General features: G+C 38.8%; 1 protein-coding gene across 5 annotated transcripts in view; it reads right to left on the bottom strand.

Moving 5' to 3' along the window:
- The window catches only part of CDKAL1 (CDK5 regulatory subunit associated protein 1-like 1), a 428,699-nt gene that overhangs the window by 282,398 nt on the left and 127,502 nt on the right, over positions 1–18,799 (bottom strand). For all 5 annotated transcript variants that reach the window (XM_014941103.1, XM_014941106.1, XM_014941102.1 and 2 more), the window contains one exon: positions 4,995–5,091. In XM_014941103.1, coding sequence (XP_014796589.1) covers positions 4,995–5,091 — 97 coding nt within the window. The remainder of the gene's footprint in view (positions 1–4,994; positions 5,092–18,799) is intronic.

The raw sequence follows: 18,799 nt of genomic DNA, 5'->3' as shown, positions 1-18,799 counted from the left end.
CAGAGATAATTATCTTCATTGACCATAAAGGGAGCTGAGCAAAACAGATGCTCAATTTACAGCACTTAGGCAGCACAAATCCAGGCCTTAATACATAACTTCAAAGGCACGTGACTAGACACTTTGGCTCTACACAAACTTCAAAGGGAAGTCGGCTACCCCAGAAAAGCACACAATTGATTTTCATCACTAAACACTGACACAGATGAAGTGTAATTCTTACCCAAAGTAATCCCTACACCTTTTGATTCACAGGACAGTAGGTAACTGCTGTGGAATGAGTAGTTTTTATTTGCATATCCAATTTTTAGCTTAAAAGCAGGTGCTTAACTGCAATTCTTTCCTGATTTTCCAGGTTCAAGCCTCATACCCGAGTACTGGCACGGCAATTCAGAAGCCAGAGCCAACCAGCTGAGAGGTACTGACTGAGCTTGAATTTTGCACGAAACCATTCTTTGCCATAAGTCACAGAACAGTCTGCACCTGTTCCTAGGCTTTCAGCACACCTTCCAAAAAGTTCTCCTCATTCAAATAATCCAAAGCAAAATTCCAAATTTGTATTTCATGAAGTAGACATCGAATATTTGCATTTATGCAGGGCTCCAGTTTAAGGGCAGCAGAGAGGCTTGCAATCTTTAACGCCACCTGACCGTACAAACACTGCAAAGCAGCAAGTATCATTATTTCTGGTTTTGCAAACATCACTGAAACTTGTATGAACTGAACATCCGAAATATCATACAACATATCATCATCATTTAGGACACCAAAGGAGCAGGGATGTACAGGCATTGGGCATCTTGGTAAGGCTACACAGATTTTCTTTTCTCAATTTCTCAATGTTAAAATTCTGCTCTCTCAAAGGTTTTAAAAATGGAGAACTAAGGCACATTAAATTTAAAAGCATACACCAGTGATAGATGCACAGCTTGCGAAGTCAAATGCCTATTTTTTGTAACGTACTTAGCATTTTTTTAGCCTGAACCATCTACTTTATAGCAGTGCTCCTAGTGTTACGTGCTGCTACTGGGAGTGTTCAGCACTTCTACTAATCACACTCCACAGTTTCAAACTGAATATTAAAAACATTACCTAACGCTTGCCTTATAAAGTACAACAGCCACAGAAAAAGGTTATTTGGAGGTCAGGTGAATGCAGGGAGGCCCTGCAGAGAGATTTTCATGGCTGTTGTGTTCCTTCTGGAAGCAGTGGTTTCAGGCTCAGCCTGGTCAAGGAGCCTGCAATAACCCTACCATGCACAGGACCTGCACCTTCTGACTCGGGGCATAGCAGCAGAGCAGGGATTACAGCCTTGGTGACACCACATATGTTCTGTGCAGCTGAAAGAATGGGCTGAAAATCTTCCTTTGGGCAATGGGTGTAGGGGCAGAAGATGACAGGACTTTGATGTTAGATGTAACATTGGGAAAGATGAGGAAGGAAGGAGAATTGGGGTTGACATTGACACTCAGGAAGAGAAGAGATTCACTCATCAGTGAAGTATCAATGGGATACATGTGGGATATTGTATGCCTTTGACAGGAAAAGAGGAAATAGGCACAAACTTGAGTATAAGAAGTTCCACCTAAATGTGAGGAGAAACTTTACTTTGAGGGTGGCAGAGCACTGGAACAGGCTGCCCAGGGAGGTGGTGGAGTCTCCGTCTCTGGAGACATTCAAAACCCGCCTAGACATGTTACTGTGCAATCTGCTGTGGGTGGACCTGCTTTGGCAGGGGGGTTGGACTAGATGATCTCCAGAGGTCCCTTCCAACCCCATGTGATTCTGTGATACATATGTGCATCAAGCCTTACGCTTTCAGTATGTCCAGTAAGTCTGATAATTTCGAAGTACAGATAACAAAGGGCTTGTCAAGTAACTTAAGACCTATGAACCCTCAGCAACCTGGTCAGGGGTTCCAACACATAGCATAATTTGGACACCACATAAGCTAGAACTCCAGACAACCGTCAAAGAAACAAAACATTTCATCCCATTCCAATGATTCAACTTTTCACTGGGAACAAAGGGTTTGTGTGCCCTTGTACACAACTCAAAGCGAGGGAACACTGTGACTACCTACATTCAGTCACGAGTCCCACAACATAACCTGTCTGCTAAAACCTTTCATTCCCCCTCGTCCCTTCTTTCCCTTTTACCCCCTCAGAACAATCAGCACAGACAAAGTCACATACCCTTCTTTTTAAAAACATACAATGAAAAGCAAGGGACAACTCTAAGTACAAGAGTTGCTTTCTCTTTGCAATACTGTAAGTGCACTTGAGTTTGAAGAGGGTACGCTACTCCAAACATGAAGGAGTAACCTTTGGAAGCCACTTGAGTTTAAATGGTTGTGAACCTATGTAATGCGCCATTATGCATTTCACATACTTTTCACACTGGGCTCATTTACTACTAGATAGAGCTTCCCCCCTCCAAAAAACAGCTCCTTTACCTTTCCATGTTATGTTATGGCTTGTCTTATATATAGCCCTAAGGCAACACCCCAACCCACATTATTTTTAAAAAGTGACAATGACTGTAAAGAAACACAAAAGCACAGTAACATCATCAACGATAACAGGGAGATGAAGTTGTCCTTCCTTCCCTTCTGTCCAAATCAAGTAATAAATAAAGACCAGTGGAAGTTCAGGCCTGTATTTCTCAAGTGCAGATCAAAACAAGCCCTGAGGTACTAGAATCTCTGGTAGTTACATTGCAGCTTCCTCCTCCATTGTAACAAGAGGAGCAGAAGAGCCCTCTGACACACTCTGCCTTCAGAAAGCTGCCCCAAGGGAGTTAGAATTGCTGGTAAATAACCACATTCTCAGACAACACTGTTCTTGGTTTGGTTTTTGGTTGGTTTTTCTTTGTTTTTTTAAAAAAGAAAGAAAGAAAAAGCAAATAACAGACCTTACATAAGCAACAATAAATCAACTATATCTCTCAGCCAAGATGAAGATGAGACCAACCTGGTAGTAAAGCAAGATTTCCAAAACTGCACTCTTAAAGCTTAAAATTTTAAAGCAGAATCAATATCCTACTGCCAACAGAACATTTTCTATTTCTCAATTCTGTCAAAACTGCCTTTCAAAAATATTTTGCAATAGTAAGGCAACAACTCTTATCCTTTAGATACAGTCACACCCTCACACACACTCGTCGTAAAATGAGAAGAAAATCTTAAATATAAATACTGAAAACATGGACAATACCTGCCCCTAGCTTTGCTTCCATTAACAGTTGTGCATTAACAGTTTAAGACCTATCTGAGCTGAAGCGTCTATTACTTAAAGCACAGTAAATTTGACCACAGCAATAACAAAAGACTGTCCTTACTGCAAAGATCACATTTCAGTATTTTCAGATCCAATTCAAAAGTACTTGGAAACACTGCATTAACAGCCTAATTCAACCCCAAACAGAAATCTTCCTGTAATAAATACAAAGCTACAAGTATTTTTCACTAAACACTGGTTCTAGGTACAAAAATGAAGAGGCTATTTTTCAGAAATTACATATTACCTAAAAAATTTTTTTTTTTAAAAAAAAAAAAGGACTGAAAAAATAATGACTGAAACACCAAGTGACAGTCCTGGTCAAAGGATAGCAACTTATTCTTTTTTTTTTTCTCCTCTGCCTTCATATGTATAGATATCGTTATATTCACTGTAACGACCAATTACAGATCACACAACTATGTTGCCTCTGAGCCAAGAGTAAATCCATTCACTATTTATTTTTTGTTTTCCCTATCCTGCTGCCTGGAGTAAGTTGCATTTAATTAGTCAGAGTCTTAAAGATGACAGAGACCACAAGTCTCCTGCATATATTTGTGTAAAGTAAGACTGCAGAGCAGAATGGAAAGTTTGTTTATTCCCTTAAACTGTAACTATCAATGCATAACATCTATACTGAATAGCATAGCATTTTACACTCCCTGTATATCATTTCTGGGCACTGAGATAACTTCATAAGCATTATTGTAGCTGAGAATGGTAGCTGGGAGAAAAAAGAAAAAAAAAAAGAAAGAGGGAAAATATTTGGGGTGACAGCAGTAACTAAAAATTCAAATAGCACAAAGTCAATCTTTATAAAGAATTCCAATAAATGAGTTAATGAAGCCATCTTCTTCCTAATTCCAAACCAAATATTATTTAACTTCTAAATTACTTTGAACAACTGCATCTTGTATTATCTTCTAATGAAAGTGAAAGCTTTGGAACATTGTTGTTCCTATAAAATCTTAGTTTCAATCTGAATTCATGAGACTGAAGTGGAAACATGTTGACCTTTTTACATTTTTAACACAGAGACAATGCTGAGGAGTCATCTGCTCTGACAATAGGATACAGAATAGTGTCACTGTCATGCTCACACAGGTCTTTTACAATTTTACCCAGTTTTAATCTAAAGGCTTGAACAATGTAGAATCTTTGTCAGCTTGTGCTTTGAATCCTGGATTTCCATGACTACTACACAAAGGTGATTCAATCATACAATAGTACTTCATCCCAAAGGATACCGAAGGCACTTTAATAACTGAATGAAGTCAAAAGCTCTCCTGTTACCTTTTCAAGGTAAAGCTTGGTAACTGTTTAACAACTCAGTCACTGGTGCATTTAACTTTTCAGACTGCCTCAAATTTAAACAAAAAAGACATTGCTATTTGCCATTCTGCTTAATAGTGTGAAGTCAAAAAAAGCCCAACACACCATGAGCTCTGGCCATGTAATTTATATGTTCTAGTCTTTTACATTTCTTCCATTGATTTTAACAAAGGGTGTATTTCTTTGTCTTAAATCAAATAAATAGATACTTTAAAGAATATTGTAATGGATATCTTCAACTTGTATCACTCAAGAAGCCTAATGGGGGAGTACCAAGCTTCTTTGCTGTTTTTTCCGAGAAATGCAACAAAGTCTATATGTTGATGCTGGCCTATTGAAAACATTTATGAAAACCTTCAGTTTTTAATTGAGAGAGATACATACCCCTATAATACTCAAGCCTTTCAGGTAGTCCTGACGAGGTTGGGCTTGTGGCACACAGCCTGCTAGAACCACTTTCTTCTTCCCTTCTTGGGCTTTCCTAAAGAATGACAGATAGACAATGTGTTAATATTTTCAAAACTGATAATTTTCAACTTCAAAATAGTCATATTGTGCATGTGACACAGGAAAAGCAACCACAATGAAAACATTTGAATTTCAGAAACCAAACCAACCAACACACCAAAAGAAGCCCGTATGAAGCTGTCAGGCTCAGACTGGGGAGTATATACAGAGACCGTTACCACAGTTCATCCTGGACAAAAGTACAACCTTGAAATCCCTAGTCAAGGTCACTTAACCTTTATTTGCCACAATGATACCAGAGAATGTGGTCAAGAAAGATGGGTCAAAGACATTAGGTTCAATTCCAGAAAAGTTACATGGAATACAAGGGACAGTCCGGCTGAAAACATAAGCATTTATGTAGTACCAGTCAGAAATTACCAGTTACATCAGTTTTCTGATGTTTACTTAAAAATGTTTATTTACTTTTAAGTGTTCATTTAGTTAAAAATGTTTAAGTAAACGTTTACTTAAAATCATATTGAGCATTTTCAAGCTTTAACTGCTTGCCTTTTGATGAAAAACATTTGTCTGGATATTAACCAACGTAATTCCTTAGCTTTGATGCTACCTTAATACCAAGTAGGAAACCAAAACACTAAGATTAAATGGTTAACACTGTTCATTTTGTTAGTAATACTTTCACTCACTTAGAATCCAACACTGAATATCAAGCCATCACTGAATCTTGAAACTACAGGAAGCCCCTGAACAAAACTATCGGCCGCATACAAAACAGTGAGATGCAAAACCTGCTTATGTTCATTAAACTTTGAAGATCATCCATTAACTTGTTAACCCAACACGACTACTGCATTATAATGTGCAAAACAGTAAAGAAGAGAAGCACTGAATAATTTTAGCAGATTTGATGGGTCTGACATATTATGGGTTGCTCTAAGAACTATCTTTCACAGTTGCATGCTGTATCACAACCTCCTGGCAGACTTCTGTCAAAATGGGACCTCGTAAGTTCCTATTTTCTCCAGCAATATATGGTTTCACGAAGTGTTTACTGTTACGTTGGAACAGGCTAAGACATGTCATAACATTTTTCAGAAAAACGATCTTATCCAAAATACACAATCGCTTAGACAATTTTATACTCCTTAATTTGCTGGAGTTGTCTCCAAGCTGAATGTGCTGCACAAAGTGATGTTCAACAAGCGCAACAAGGATGCTACACTGAATATCAGGAGATCTCCAGCAAATGCAAATTTAATGAAGAAGGAAAAAAAAAAAGAACCACAAAAAAACCAGATTGGTACCACATTCAGTTCCACCAGTCACAATTTTCACTTCATACTCATACTATGAACAAGTTTATTTACAAATTAGAGCTCAAATGAAATCTCGCAAGAACACTCAAATTCTATTATTAAAGAAAATCGCAGGCCATCTTGCCAAATACCTTTTCTTGGCTGTTACACTAAAAATGAGGTATTTCAAAGCCAAAATTAAACATCCTATACACAGACAAGTGTGAAATATCAGGAAAATGTATTATACCTATCACTTCATATCTAATATAAATGCAGCAAATCTCTACAAAATGTTCAATTTTGCTTTAGTAGGACTTCCCGTAAATCTTCAGACATTCATCATACAGAGCCTCACTGGTCCTCTACTTGCATGCCAACATGTATAATATAAATGGAAATCTTTTCATCTCTTCCTTGATAATATTTCTGTGGATAAAGAACTACGATGAAATGCTAATGTAGTTTATTTCTTAGGCAGAGAACTGAATAACACGTCTCTGAAATCTGCAATCCAGTGGTAAATACTTAAGGGTTTTGCAAAACTTCAATAGAGGTCACCTACTTCTACATATCCAAGTTTTTTAAAAAAAAAAAAAAAAAAAAATCTACTTCATGCATTACCTAAAAATGTCACATAGCACCATGTGACACTCCACTAACTCAAAGGATAAAAATCACTACTTATATAGTCTAACAGACTCAGCCTAATGCCTGGAGGCAAGACGGTAAGACCTGTCTCCAGCAAACAAAGCGCACATCCCCAGGCAACTCAGCAGCTGGTATCATCTGCTGCTACCAACAGTCATCCCCACCTACTTGAAAACCTGCAAAGCAGTACAGAAGAAAAAGCCTTTATTCAAGACTTTTTATCCGAGGAAAAAAAATAAACAAAGTTTCCCTTGACACATTAAATGGCATTTTAATGTTATTTCACAGCTTTAACATTTTGCCATGCCTTCTGGGACTATGACTGGAGCTAGGGGGGAAAAAAGTTAAACTGAATATTCTTCATAATAAGCATTACCTTCACTCAACTTTTTTTAAAGTTGCACAGGTCTCTACAGAATAAAGAATTTTGTACACTGAGATTTTTTTGCTTTAAAATGCAATTAAGTGGAAATATCAGGACTAAATTTTCCAAGACAGTAAATTTTAATTACATCCATTATAACACTGCACAGTACATGAAACCCACCATTGTAAGAAAAAAAAAAAAAAATTGTAAGGAAATTATGAACATTTTTGCTTCATTTTCAAGAAACCACTTCTCAAAATATGCATTCCAGTACTATATTATCACCTCCTTCTAATATTGTTTAATATGAGCCCTCCTCATAGTAACAAAAGCCTACAAAAATTACTGTTCAGAAATCTAGTTAATACAGCAACCGTATTAGAAAAGCCTTTATCCTTCAAAAACATCCTTATTCTCACATGAATAGTAGTGAGAATAATACCTCATAAAATCTAGTAGTGGCATGAATAAATACATCTTCCTTTTTAGACGCCTTTTATATTTTTCAATTACATGAACCTTACCTTGAACTTTCAGTTTAATTGACTCAGGAAACATTTTCTAGAAATACACTCTTTTCTAAAAAACTACTTGCAAGATAACACATCTGAATAGAAATTTAATTAGAGCAATTCTGTTTTAAAGAAAGGAATTATTCAAGCTACTTCCTAAGTAATGGGTGGGGAACAAAAAAGCAAGTGAGAAACAACAGGGGCATGAAAAAGTACTGCATATGGTAGAGGACTCATGCAAGATTTGTAGCGAGATCATAGATTATACTCCATTGCATAGACACAGCCATTGCAACCATAACTGTACTATCAGACTTCATGAAACACCTTCGATCTATTCTCTTCCTACCAAGGAAATTTTAAGATTTAACTAAAAAGGGGGAGAAAGTTCTGCCCTACTTATGTGCACTTCTATTTTTTTCAGGAACCTGCCCAAACAGGAATATCCGGCTCACAATTTTATGTAACTGTTGTTGCACGGTTCCTCCATTTTTTCTTTCTGAGCTCCAAGAAAATTTGGTTAATAACACAACAACAATAAAGAAATGCCCTCCAAAAGGCCCCCCTGGTAAATGTTTGCCACATCAGCTCTGTGCGTGCAGCAGCACTGCTGGGTACCGTGGCAGCTGGTGCGGGAAGCTGTCCCACTTCGTCAAGACTTACACAGCTACACAGGTGGAATCACTGCCAAAAAAAAAAAAAAAAGTGAGGGACCATTTCCTGATGTTCAAATCTAACGAAAGCAATAACAAATTTTAAAAATTAAAAAAAAAAAAAAAAGTGAAAGCAGAGAAGATAGGCTAAATTCAACTGAAGATAACGGGCAAAGAAGCTAATGAGGTTCACCAAGGGCATGTGTAAGGTCCTACACCTGGGGAGGAAGAATGCCAGGCACCAGTACAGGTTAGGGGTGGACCTGCCGGACAGCAGTTCTGAGGAGAAGGATCTGGGGATCCTGGTAGATAGTAAATTATCCAGGAGCCAGCAATGTGCCCTTGTTGCCAAGAGGGCCAATGGAATCCTGGGCTGCGTAGGGAAGATTGTGGCCAGTAGGTCGAGGGAGGTCATTCACCTGCTCTTCCTCTGCACTGGTGAGGCCAAAACTGAAATACTGCATCCAGTTCTGGGCTCCCCAGTTCAAGAGAGACAGGGAACTACTGGAAAGAGTCCAGTGTAGGGCAACTAAGATGACTGAGGGATGGGAGCATCTCCCTGATGAGGAAAAGCTGAGAGAGCTGGGAGTCTTTAGCCTGGAGAAGGCTGAGGGGAGACCTTATTAATGCTTATAAGTATCTAAAGGGTGGGTTGAATGAGGATGGAGCCAGACTCTTTTCAGTGGTTGCCAGTGACAGGACGAGGGGCAAGAGGCTCAAGCTGGAACACAGGAAGATCCATTCAAATATGAGAAAAAAAATTCTTTCCGGTGAGGGAGACAGAGCCCTGGAACAGGCTGCCCAGGGAGGTGGTGGAGTCCCCTTCTCTGGAGATTTTCAAGACCCGCCTTGATGAAGTCCTGAGGGATGTGCTCTGGGCAATTCTGCTTTGGCAGGGGAGTTGGACTAGATGATTTCTAGAGGTCCCTTCCAACTCTGACAATTCCGTGATTCTGTGATAATCTGTGACATCGAAAGTAACTGCTAACTTGCTCTTTGCTAAAGAAAGATGAGAATTATCATCGTATTGTCATCATATTATCAATTATCATCACTGTTCTCTTCCCTTTGCACAAGCAGAGCTGCCCACTGGACTTCTCTATAAGCTGTGAACACTTAAGTGCATGACTCTTAGCTTTCAGAGAGCCACCGTCACTCCTCACCAAGACAGCTCACTGCACAGGGAGGCACAGCAGGCATCTGAAATTAAAAGCAGTCTGTTCTGCACTAAGCTGGTGAACTACAGACTGGTCAGCATGAAACATGCAATTTGTAAACCGTTGCTCTAGTACCACATATGTGAAACTAAGTATTATACCTACAAACCCCAATAATTATTTTTTTTCCCTCCAAAATCCATTTTTAGTGGAAATAAATAATGAAGTCTTTAAGCAATGTGCAGAAGGCTGCCTGCAGCAAAAGGACTAAGTAATAGTCAAATACAAGAGAAGCAAGAGTGGAATTTTCAGCAAAAGCAATAAATTAGGGGGAAAGTGCTTTACAGTGAACTTGTTAAGCTTTGCACTGATAGTAGTTGAGAAATGTTCACAAAATAATAAAAAGAACTATTTCTAATGCTAAAGTACAACAATTGTTGTCTGAAATGCAAGTGCAAGTATTTAATCCTGAATCCTACTAGACAGACGACAACCTTACTTCTCAATTAACAAACAAACAAACATGACAAACTTACTCTCAAGTAAGTTTTTGCATCAATGAGCTATTTCTACCAAACACAGTACTCCTCTCCCTGTTATTGTACCAGCACAAACCCAGCAACTTCCATCTTAACATGTATAGTTGCAATGCACCCATGTAATCTACTCCAGCCACTCTCATGGCCTTCTATTACACAAAACCCACAACACCCCTGTTCAGACATTTTAGAAAGGTGCGAAACCATAAATCTACAGGAGGTTTGTGCCTAGAAACACCCAAAGAAATGTTAGTATACGTGAAAGCGTTTTACTATGGAAGCTCTGGCTGAATAAGGTATGAGCTGTGTATATGATGAGATCAGGCTGCCAAAGGTTATAAAAAGTAAAATGGGGGGTTACGACTTCCCAAGCTGTAGAAATGATGTTGTGATGTCTCTGGGGAAAAAGAAATGCTATTTGGCTAGAGATTCATATGTGTGAAAGATCTTCCAACTGTCTCATCTGCAGAACTAATCAGTACGGAGCCACAAGTTCTAAAGAGAGCGCAACATCCCTGGAATGAAAAGATGGTGCCTGTATAGCATCTGGAATACATTCCTGAAAATCCATAAAATCACACAGCTATTTTCTGTTTGAAAAGATACAAATTGTAACTTAAACTGTGGCTTTACAGGCTTTGAGCCAATCTAATCCCTCATTACTACCCAAAGGCTTGCTTCCCACCCTCCCTGTCTGCTATTGCCCCTCCTACCTTCTCCAACTCCAAGCCCTTCTCTTTCACATTTCTGGCCATCTGCTATCATTCCTCCTCTGCTCCAAGCTCTGCAGCTCACTGCACCCTTCCAGGGCCCCGTTTCACTCACTGATACAGGAGAAACCTATTGAGCAGAGTTTGGGGGTCTCTTAAGCAGTTTATTCCACTAAGTTAGCTCATGGGAGCAGGGCAGCAGCAGAGCCAAAACAACAGTCAAGGGAAAGCTGTTGAGAAGGAAGCAGAAAGAAAAGAGGAGGACATGGGAACTCCTCATTTCATCTGGGGTGAGCTTGACAAGTCTCGCCAAACCTTTGAGATAGGTTGCAATATGCTGAGCAGCTTGGGTGAATGAGAAGCAAGAAGGATGTAAGAAACTCAAACATGTTGAGCTTTTGAGGTTGGGGCAGACCCATAGTCAAAGGCATCCGGGAAACCTGAGGAAAACTTGTCAACATAACAAGTTAGATTAGTGTTAAAATTATCTCAGCAGAACTGCTCAAGCCTACTTAGGTCTGTCAGCTTCCTTGTACGCTTCTATAAGCCCCACAGAATTACCGGGTTTTCCTTGTGAGGCATGTGAAGATGTAAAGTTCATCTGAACATGCTGATGCTAATTATTAGAGTTTACTAAATCGCTCTTTGAGGACCGATCTCTAGCAAAGTAACCGTCTGGTTACTCTGAACTTGTCTCCTTTGGTAAAAACCATCAGGTAACGTATAAACACTCCAGGGGAAAAAATAAGTTGCACATTCTCCTCCTGACAAAAGCAAGCATGTCTTTTCTGAAAATACTTCAAGACAACATAAACGCTTGCTCCACCGGACTAAAAAATGATGTTGTAAAGATGTGCTCCAAGGAAAACTAAATAAAATAAAAGCATTAAAAACATTCTCCTCCAACAGAGCTTTTTATAGGTGAAATGTCAGCTTCAGACTTGCATGCTTATGTATAAAATTGCAACAGAGCTTTTTATAGGTGAAATGTCAGCTCAGAGAATAACCCCAAGACTTGCATGCTTATGTATAAAATTGTTCCCTAAGTTTCTGAGAGGACATACCTGGGGAAGAAAAAGCGTATTCTACCTACATTTGCATATTTGCAGTATCTACATGAACAGGCGTTACACTTCTTGCATCTCTCCTGCTCTCAGAAAAAAATACATTTCAATGCACTACTCAAACTTCTGCTTTACACAAGTACAATGGATCCATCAGCCTTTTATGTCAGATGTTTGCATCCCACACTCACGCATGGTGTGCCAGCAGCTGCTTCCAAACTCCAGGGAGTTCTCCCAACACAGCTTATTTCATTAGCTCTAATGCCTTGGTTTGAATGGAAACTTGTTTTCATTCAGCTTCTTGGCGTGCAAGCAAAGTGACTGCAGGTTTGCCTGCAAAAGGCAATCTCATTTTGAACTCTAGACCAAGTCAGATCTCTGCCTGAGTTTTACTCAAATTTTCTGTAAATGTAACTTTATAGGCAGCAAATAAAGATGCAGCAGTTACTCTTGAGCAATAATTACTCAAAATAAAGATGCAGCAGTTACTCTTGAGCAATAATTGCTCAAATACAATTTTTTAGTGGTGATGATGGCCTTCTCTTCTTGCAAAGGCTTTCAAAGTAACAGTACAAAGATTTTATCAAATTAAGAAATCAGACCAGGATGTATTCATGAAGACGATGGGATGAAGGAATAAATCCTAAATCTCACTTTGGCCCTGGCTGGTAGTTTTTGTAGCTCCAAGCAAGGCTGAATTGACCAACATCAAAGGAGAAATTCCTTCCCCAAGAACAGATATCTACCAAATGACCTTTGGACAGTCTCAACAAGAACGGTTACAGGCCAGCTGCTGTCCCTCCAGTCAATTAAGAAAATAAATTTATAAATTTTACAATCAATATACCATAACTTTAAAGCAAATCTGCAAAACTCATAACTGAAAGTTACCGGTCTCAGAACATAAGGCTTACCAGCCTTATTGGTTTTCTGTTTATTTAAAAGATTGAGAGACCTTGCCATACAACAGAAAATACTAGAAAATCAGTATAAAATTACAAGCCAGGAGTTTTGCCCTGCTTCAGAGACTGCATTCTTAACCAGGACATGAACTCCTGATCAGACGCCATAGCTTTTGGGCTACCACTATTCAAATTAAATCCCTTCCACCCAAATGCTAAGCACTCTTGGAAAAGCTTTTCCCACAGCTCAATTCTAGACCTGATTGTTGACCTGCGGAAGAATAGGTTTGAATTTTTTTAAGCAGGAACAGCAGAAGGGCTTTGAGGGTTCTATTTTTGGCCTTAATCTCACTTGGATCAGACTCTCCTACTGTATTTGGAGTGGGCAGGCTAGTGCCTTAAGAAGAGACCAAGTTCAGGAAATTTAATCTAGAAAGCTCTGTGATTTAGGTGCTACCTGTAAAATTTCCTCCTATTTCTATCACTTTTTTCTCCCTCCTTCCTTCAGTGTACAAAAAAACCCTCAAAACCTATCAAGAGATTCTCCCTGAGCAGTGGGCTTTGCAGCACATGGAGTACACTGATTATATGGGAAGTTATTTCTAGGAATAGCAGGTAAATTACACCAGGAGAAAAAATAATAATAATTACCTCTCTAGTCAAGACCAAAAAGCAATTCTGAGCAGAAGGATAACCAAGGTACTTCAGCTCACTCTCCAAAAGAGTTTCTCTCCACCTCGTATAAAGGAGCTCAGGAAAAGGGTTTCCTGTGCATCAAGTCAGAAATTATGGATACTCCCCCCCAGGCAGTATCAGTGATATAAACGCACAGTAAGACAGATAGATTTTGCAACATCCCTCTCTGCTATTGACAGTGTTTGTCCTCAGACTGTTAAACACCCGGGGACCTGGCAATCTGCAGGGTGGGTATCAGACCAGGCGCCAACACACCCACTCACTGCTTCAAACCAACTTCTACCTCCAGTCAAGCGAACAGCACAGTCTGCCAGGACTTGTTCGACACCATCAAACCTTCCCAAGCTGACACAGATACTTAATTCACAGGTGACATTGATGGTTAGTAGAAGATATTTAGTAAAACTTTGTAAAACACTTTATTTCATCAATATTTCGCAACTGTTTAGGCTCCTACCACTCTTCTTCAGATAAAATGGTAGTTTGTTTCCCTTTGGTACTCTGCAAATTTTGGGGTTTACGAGTTTTGCCTTACAGCATACTATTGGTAGGATGCACTGCTACTTTCATGACCTCCTTCGCTGTTCTCTCACAATGAAACGAAAAATATCACTGCCAACTGAAATTTTTCTAGGCTATCTTGATACATGCATGTTAACAACTACTAAAAGTAAACATACTCCTTCCTTCACACAAAATACTCGCATCTCTTTAGATACTTACCTACTCACTGAAATTAAATTATTTAAGACTACAGTTAGGCAAACACCAAATTACTGTCTTAGATAAGGTTGTCCTCCTCCAGAAGGCCCTTCATTACTGATTCTTCATTCAAAACCTTTAACATACTTCAGTAAAATTTCCCAAAACCCCATCTCCTTCCTTGACCTCTGCTCAAGGCAAACACTGAACAGCAAACCCCCCATGAAGATGCTCCTAAACAGACACACTGGACCAAGGGACGTTTCCATTTGTGACCAATGCAGATTTAAAAATGAGTTCAGCACGTTGATTCATCTCCTGGTTATACCTGCAAGTTTAAGTGTATCACAAAAAATAATATCCGAGAAGACAAGGTTTTCCATAATCAATATTTAGTTTGTTTTATTCAATTGTGGGGTTGAAGAAAGGAGAAATTATTAATTCTTTTTCTATTACTGCTACTTTAAACTACATCCACAAAGCTCAAAGCATGTATCAGCAAACTTCACAAAACTTCAGCCATCCCCACCACTGGCTGCTTGTTCTTACCCTCTCCTTTCACTTCTGATCTTCAGCTCTCTGCTGAAAGCACAAGTAACTCTAATTCTGGAGTTCTTTGAGGCACAGAGTACCAGATATATTGAAGTTCTGCCCACTCAGCCTTGAAGAAGCAGGGGTTGTTGGTAACCACCTGCCAGGGAAGTGCTGCAGGTGGCAAAAACTGGAATTACCTTTAGAAAAACAATTATCAGTTTCTACATTCCTTTGAAGCTTTATGTCCTTTAGTACATACATGACAGGTTGCAGCAAGGTTCCACAAAAATATTTCACCATCTTTTCACATCTCCAGTTTCATTCTAGCCTTCCTTCAGCAATGACCTAAGGAAATCCCAGTGCTGAGTTTTCAGAAAAAAAGCAGAAATACCTCCAAACCTACAACAGCAATTTTGGCCTTTCTCTTTACCTTCTAGCACTACTTTCCTCCTTCAAAAGCAAGCATTATTGCATTCCTTCTACTACTTTCTACTCCATTCTCCCCCTTCGAATGTAATCCTATTCTGAATTTATTTTTGCATATACAGATTGACTGTTTAATCAGAGACACTTGTCTCAAAACCAGTGAAAGAAAACCTCCTGTAAATTCACCTGGAAAGGGACATTAACATTCTGACAGATTAAAGTGGAAATCAAGACCATTATAGTGAACTTTTATTACTCTATTTCTCTGTTCTTTCAACACATATTCCTGTAGGAACTATAATATTCTATTATACTATTTGTGGCATCTCTCCTTTATGTTTTGTTAACTGACCATTTATTCTACTTTACCTTCCCAATCTTCCCACTTTAGTTCTATTCACCTCTTTAAACAGAAAAGTAGTACAGTTTAAGCCATACTATTATTCTAATTAATTTGTGAAATCCTACACTGCCTCTCAGGTTCAAAGTCCAGGCGGGCTTCAAATTACATGCATGCATGGCCAGTGGTTGTAATACAAAACCTTTGCTAAAAAAATTAAATTAGTGTTGAATGAAAATTAAATAATCTGATTTTTTTCCCCCGAGGTGTAGTAAGCCTCTCAGTAACAGGCTACCTACAAAATTAGAAAAGATCATCCAAAGAGGTTGCTGTTCTAGAAGCTATTATAAGTACTTTTCTTTTTCTTTTTTTCAGAAAGTGTAACACACTAAGCAGTTTTTCCCATCAGGTTAGGAAGGTGAAGATCAAAAAAAAAAAAGGTTACAGAATTTACATATTTACATGGACTAAACACACAGAGCAGTATCTGGTACCAACAATATTGTTCTGAGTCACCAGAACACCACCCCTGAAGATTTCTATCCTGTGTTTGACACAGGACATTCTGATAAAAAATACAACAGAAAACCCAAAAACCACCCAAAAACCAAGGATAACAAAGGTGCTAAGAACCAGCTCATTTTGCCTTGGACACCATCAGGGCAGCTGAGGTAGAAAAGCTACAGACCTGAAAGGCAGCCAAAATTCTGACCATCAAAGCTTTTTGTTACTCAAAACCAGGTAGCTATGATTACTACACGAAAGAAAAAAAAACCCACAGAAATCTTCTTGAGAGACACTAAATACAGTTGTCATCATTTGTGCACAGAGGACTGTCAGAAGCCATCCAACGAAGAAAAGGGAATGGAACTTAATGAAGTAGTTTTTCAAGACAGTAAGCTGCATGTGCTTTTTTCCTTACGGACACACTGTGTGAGCAGCCACACTGAGCCTACTTTTTGTCAGAAATTCTGCAACAGATAAAGACTATAGCATGGCACGATGAAACAGAAACAAGCAACAAAGAGCAGAGCAGAAATAAAAAGGAGGGCTAGCTCCTAAATACTGGAACCTTCATTCTGCCAGTACTGCACTGTATCACATTTTTATTAACCTTTTATCCTTTTCTTTTTTAAAATTCATTAAACTCTTCCAGTAAACCCCCATAAACTCTTCCTAATCTGAAGAGATGAGGACTGTTTTATTTAATTCCTATTCGTGATCGTAGTATCTGAATATCAACAGAAGTAACAAACTATGCACTATGCTGTCTCTAACCCTCTTTGTTTAACCTCATTTTTATAGAATCGGGAAAATGTAGGTTAGAAGGAACTTTCAGAGGTCATCTAGACTAACCTCCCACTCACAAGTGAACTACTGATGACATCGTTACTCAATCAAGACCGGAAAACTTGCTGTCACTTGTTATGTTTTCTGGTCAGATCAAGAAGAGCTTGGTTCCATAATCTTTGCAGTTGGCTTTCAAGTAGTTACAGACTACTATTAGATTATTCGTTAGCTTCCTATGTGCTGGACTCATGACAGCCTGACCATTTTAGTAGTCTTCCAGTGGACCTGCTCCAGTATCCTTACATTTCTCAACTGCCTCCATTACACCCAAAACACAGTAATCCAGGTGAAACCCCACCAAGTAAAGACCCTCCATCTCCTGGCCATGTCTTTTTTATTCACAACTGAGAGAAACTCATGAGAGTTGGCTCATGTTTCGTGGTCCTCAACATACATCTTACATTCTTTGCAACAGGCTGCTTGGCCAACAGCCTTATCTCAATAGATTAGGAAGTGATGTTAACTAACTCTTCATTAATGTCTTTAATTTCTCATTGTTTTATAGAACATCTAGAAGAATGGTAGAGATCCAAACAATTGCCAATGGACTACATCTTGACATATACATTTGTTGGACAAAAAAAAAATCTGGTTTCTGTATTCGTAGGACATCTTAATACTTCTGCACTCACACAAATTCATCACAGTTACTTAAAGCAGCAGAGTCCTACACTGCTTGAACTTGATGCTTTACAAGGGCCTTGCACCACACCCTACAATGCAAAATGAAGAGATATTACTACTCTATTTTCTTAAGAGACTGAAGCTTTAAGTCTGTGGTTACATGTACAGATTCAGAAATGTAGGACAATTACTGAAGAAGCTAATCCTGCTTCTGAAGAGAAGTAATATGATTTTGTCTTTTTCTACTCAGGCATTTTTTATCAAGCTATCAAAACCAAAATAAAAATTAAATTCCCAGGTGACTTGCATGATGACTGCACTTTGCTTTTGCCCGTACACTGCCGGAAAAATACTCCACTCAGTTGTCATCACCCATGCTCAAGCATGGGATGGGAGAAGATGCTATTAGAAAGCAGGAAGCTCAAAAGTGCATCAAGCAGGGTAAGATGGCTTTAGTGCACTCCCACTGTGAAGTGGGACTGATCAGAGCAGCTACATCTGCTCAAGTCACTAACAATTTATGCGGAGCACTTGCTTCCATTCTGGCGTAGGCTTTTTGATGTGTGTGGTTGGGAAAACAATATTGAGGGGGGGCAGGGAAGGGAGAGGGGCTGAGGGAAGGGGGAAGAGAGAGAGAGACAGACAGACAAGCCCTAGAAGTAGCTCTAAGGAATTACTACGAGTTAAGTCATCTAAATCTAGTTCAAAATATATTATTTAAAGAGCTAAAAATTGTAACTTCTATCAGAGCTGAAGGAGTAATTTCTCTAAGTATATTAGCTTGCCTAAGAATGTCTCCTAAAATAACCAAGATATCATTCTAGTAGTTTTCACAATAGATGATACTCTATAAATTTAATACGCTGCCAGGCATTTCATAGGGATAATAAATGCATGGGCTCATGTAAGTTTTAGGTCACATGCACATCTGAAAGGTCAGGAAAACATAAAGGATTCAAGCACCAAACATTAGCTCCTGTGTCTGACACTAAAGATTTCTAAAAAACAGCAATCAAGTGTGGCTTGAATATAAACATACACACAGTTTTACTACCAAAACTTTATTTCCTTTCTTTCTCCTTCCAGTTTTCCCATAAACTTCAATTATCACAGATTAATACCACCTCCTTACCTGTATATACACATAAAAGGAATATTCTATTTTTGAAGAATAAGCAGACTCTAATACTACCCAG

The sequence above is a fragment of the Calidris pugnax genome, unplaced genomic scaffold (genome assembly GCF_001431845.1).
Source record: "Calidris pugnax isolate Ruff unplaced genomic scaffold, ASM143184v1 scaffold8, whole genome shotgun sequence".
NCBI classification, from domain to species: Eukaryota; Metazoa; Chordata; class Aves; order Charadriiformes; family Scolopacidae; genus Calidris; species Calidris pugnax.
The sequence above is the reverse complement of the archived record's forward strand: the minus strand, read 5'-3'. Positions and strand labels throughout refer to the sequence as shown.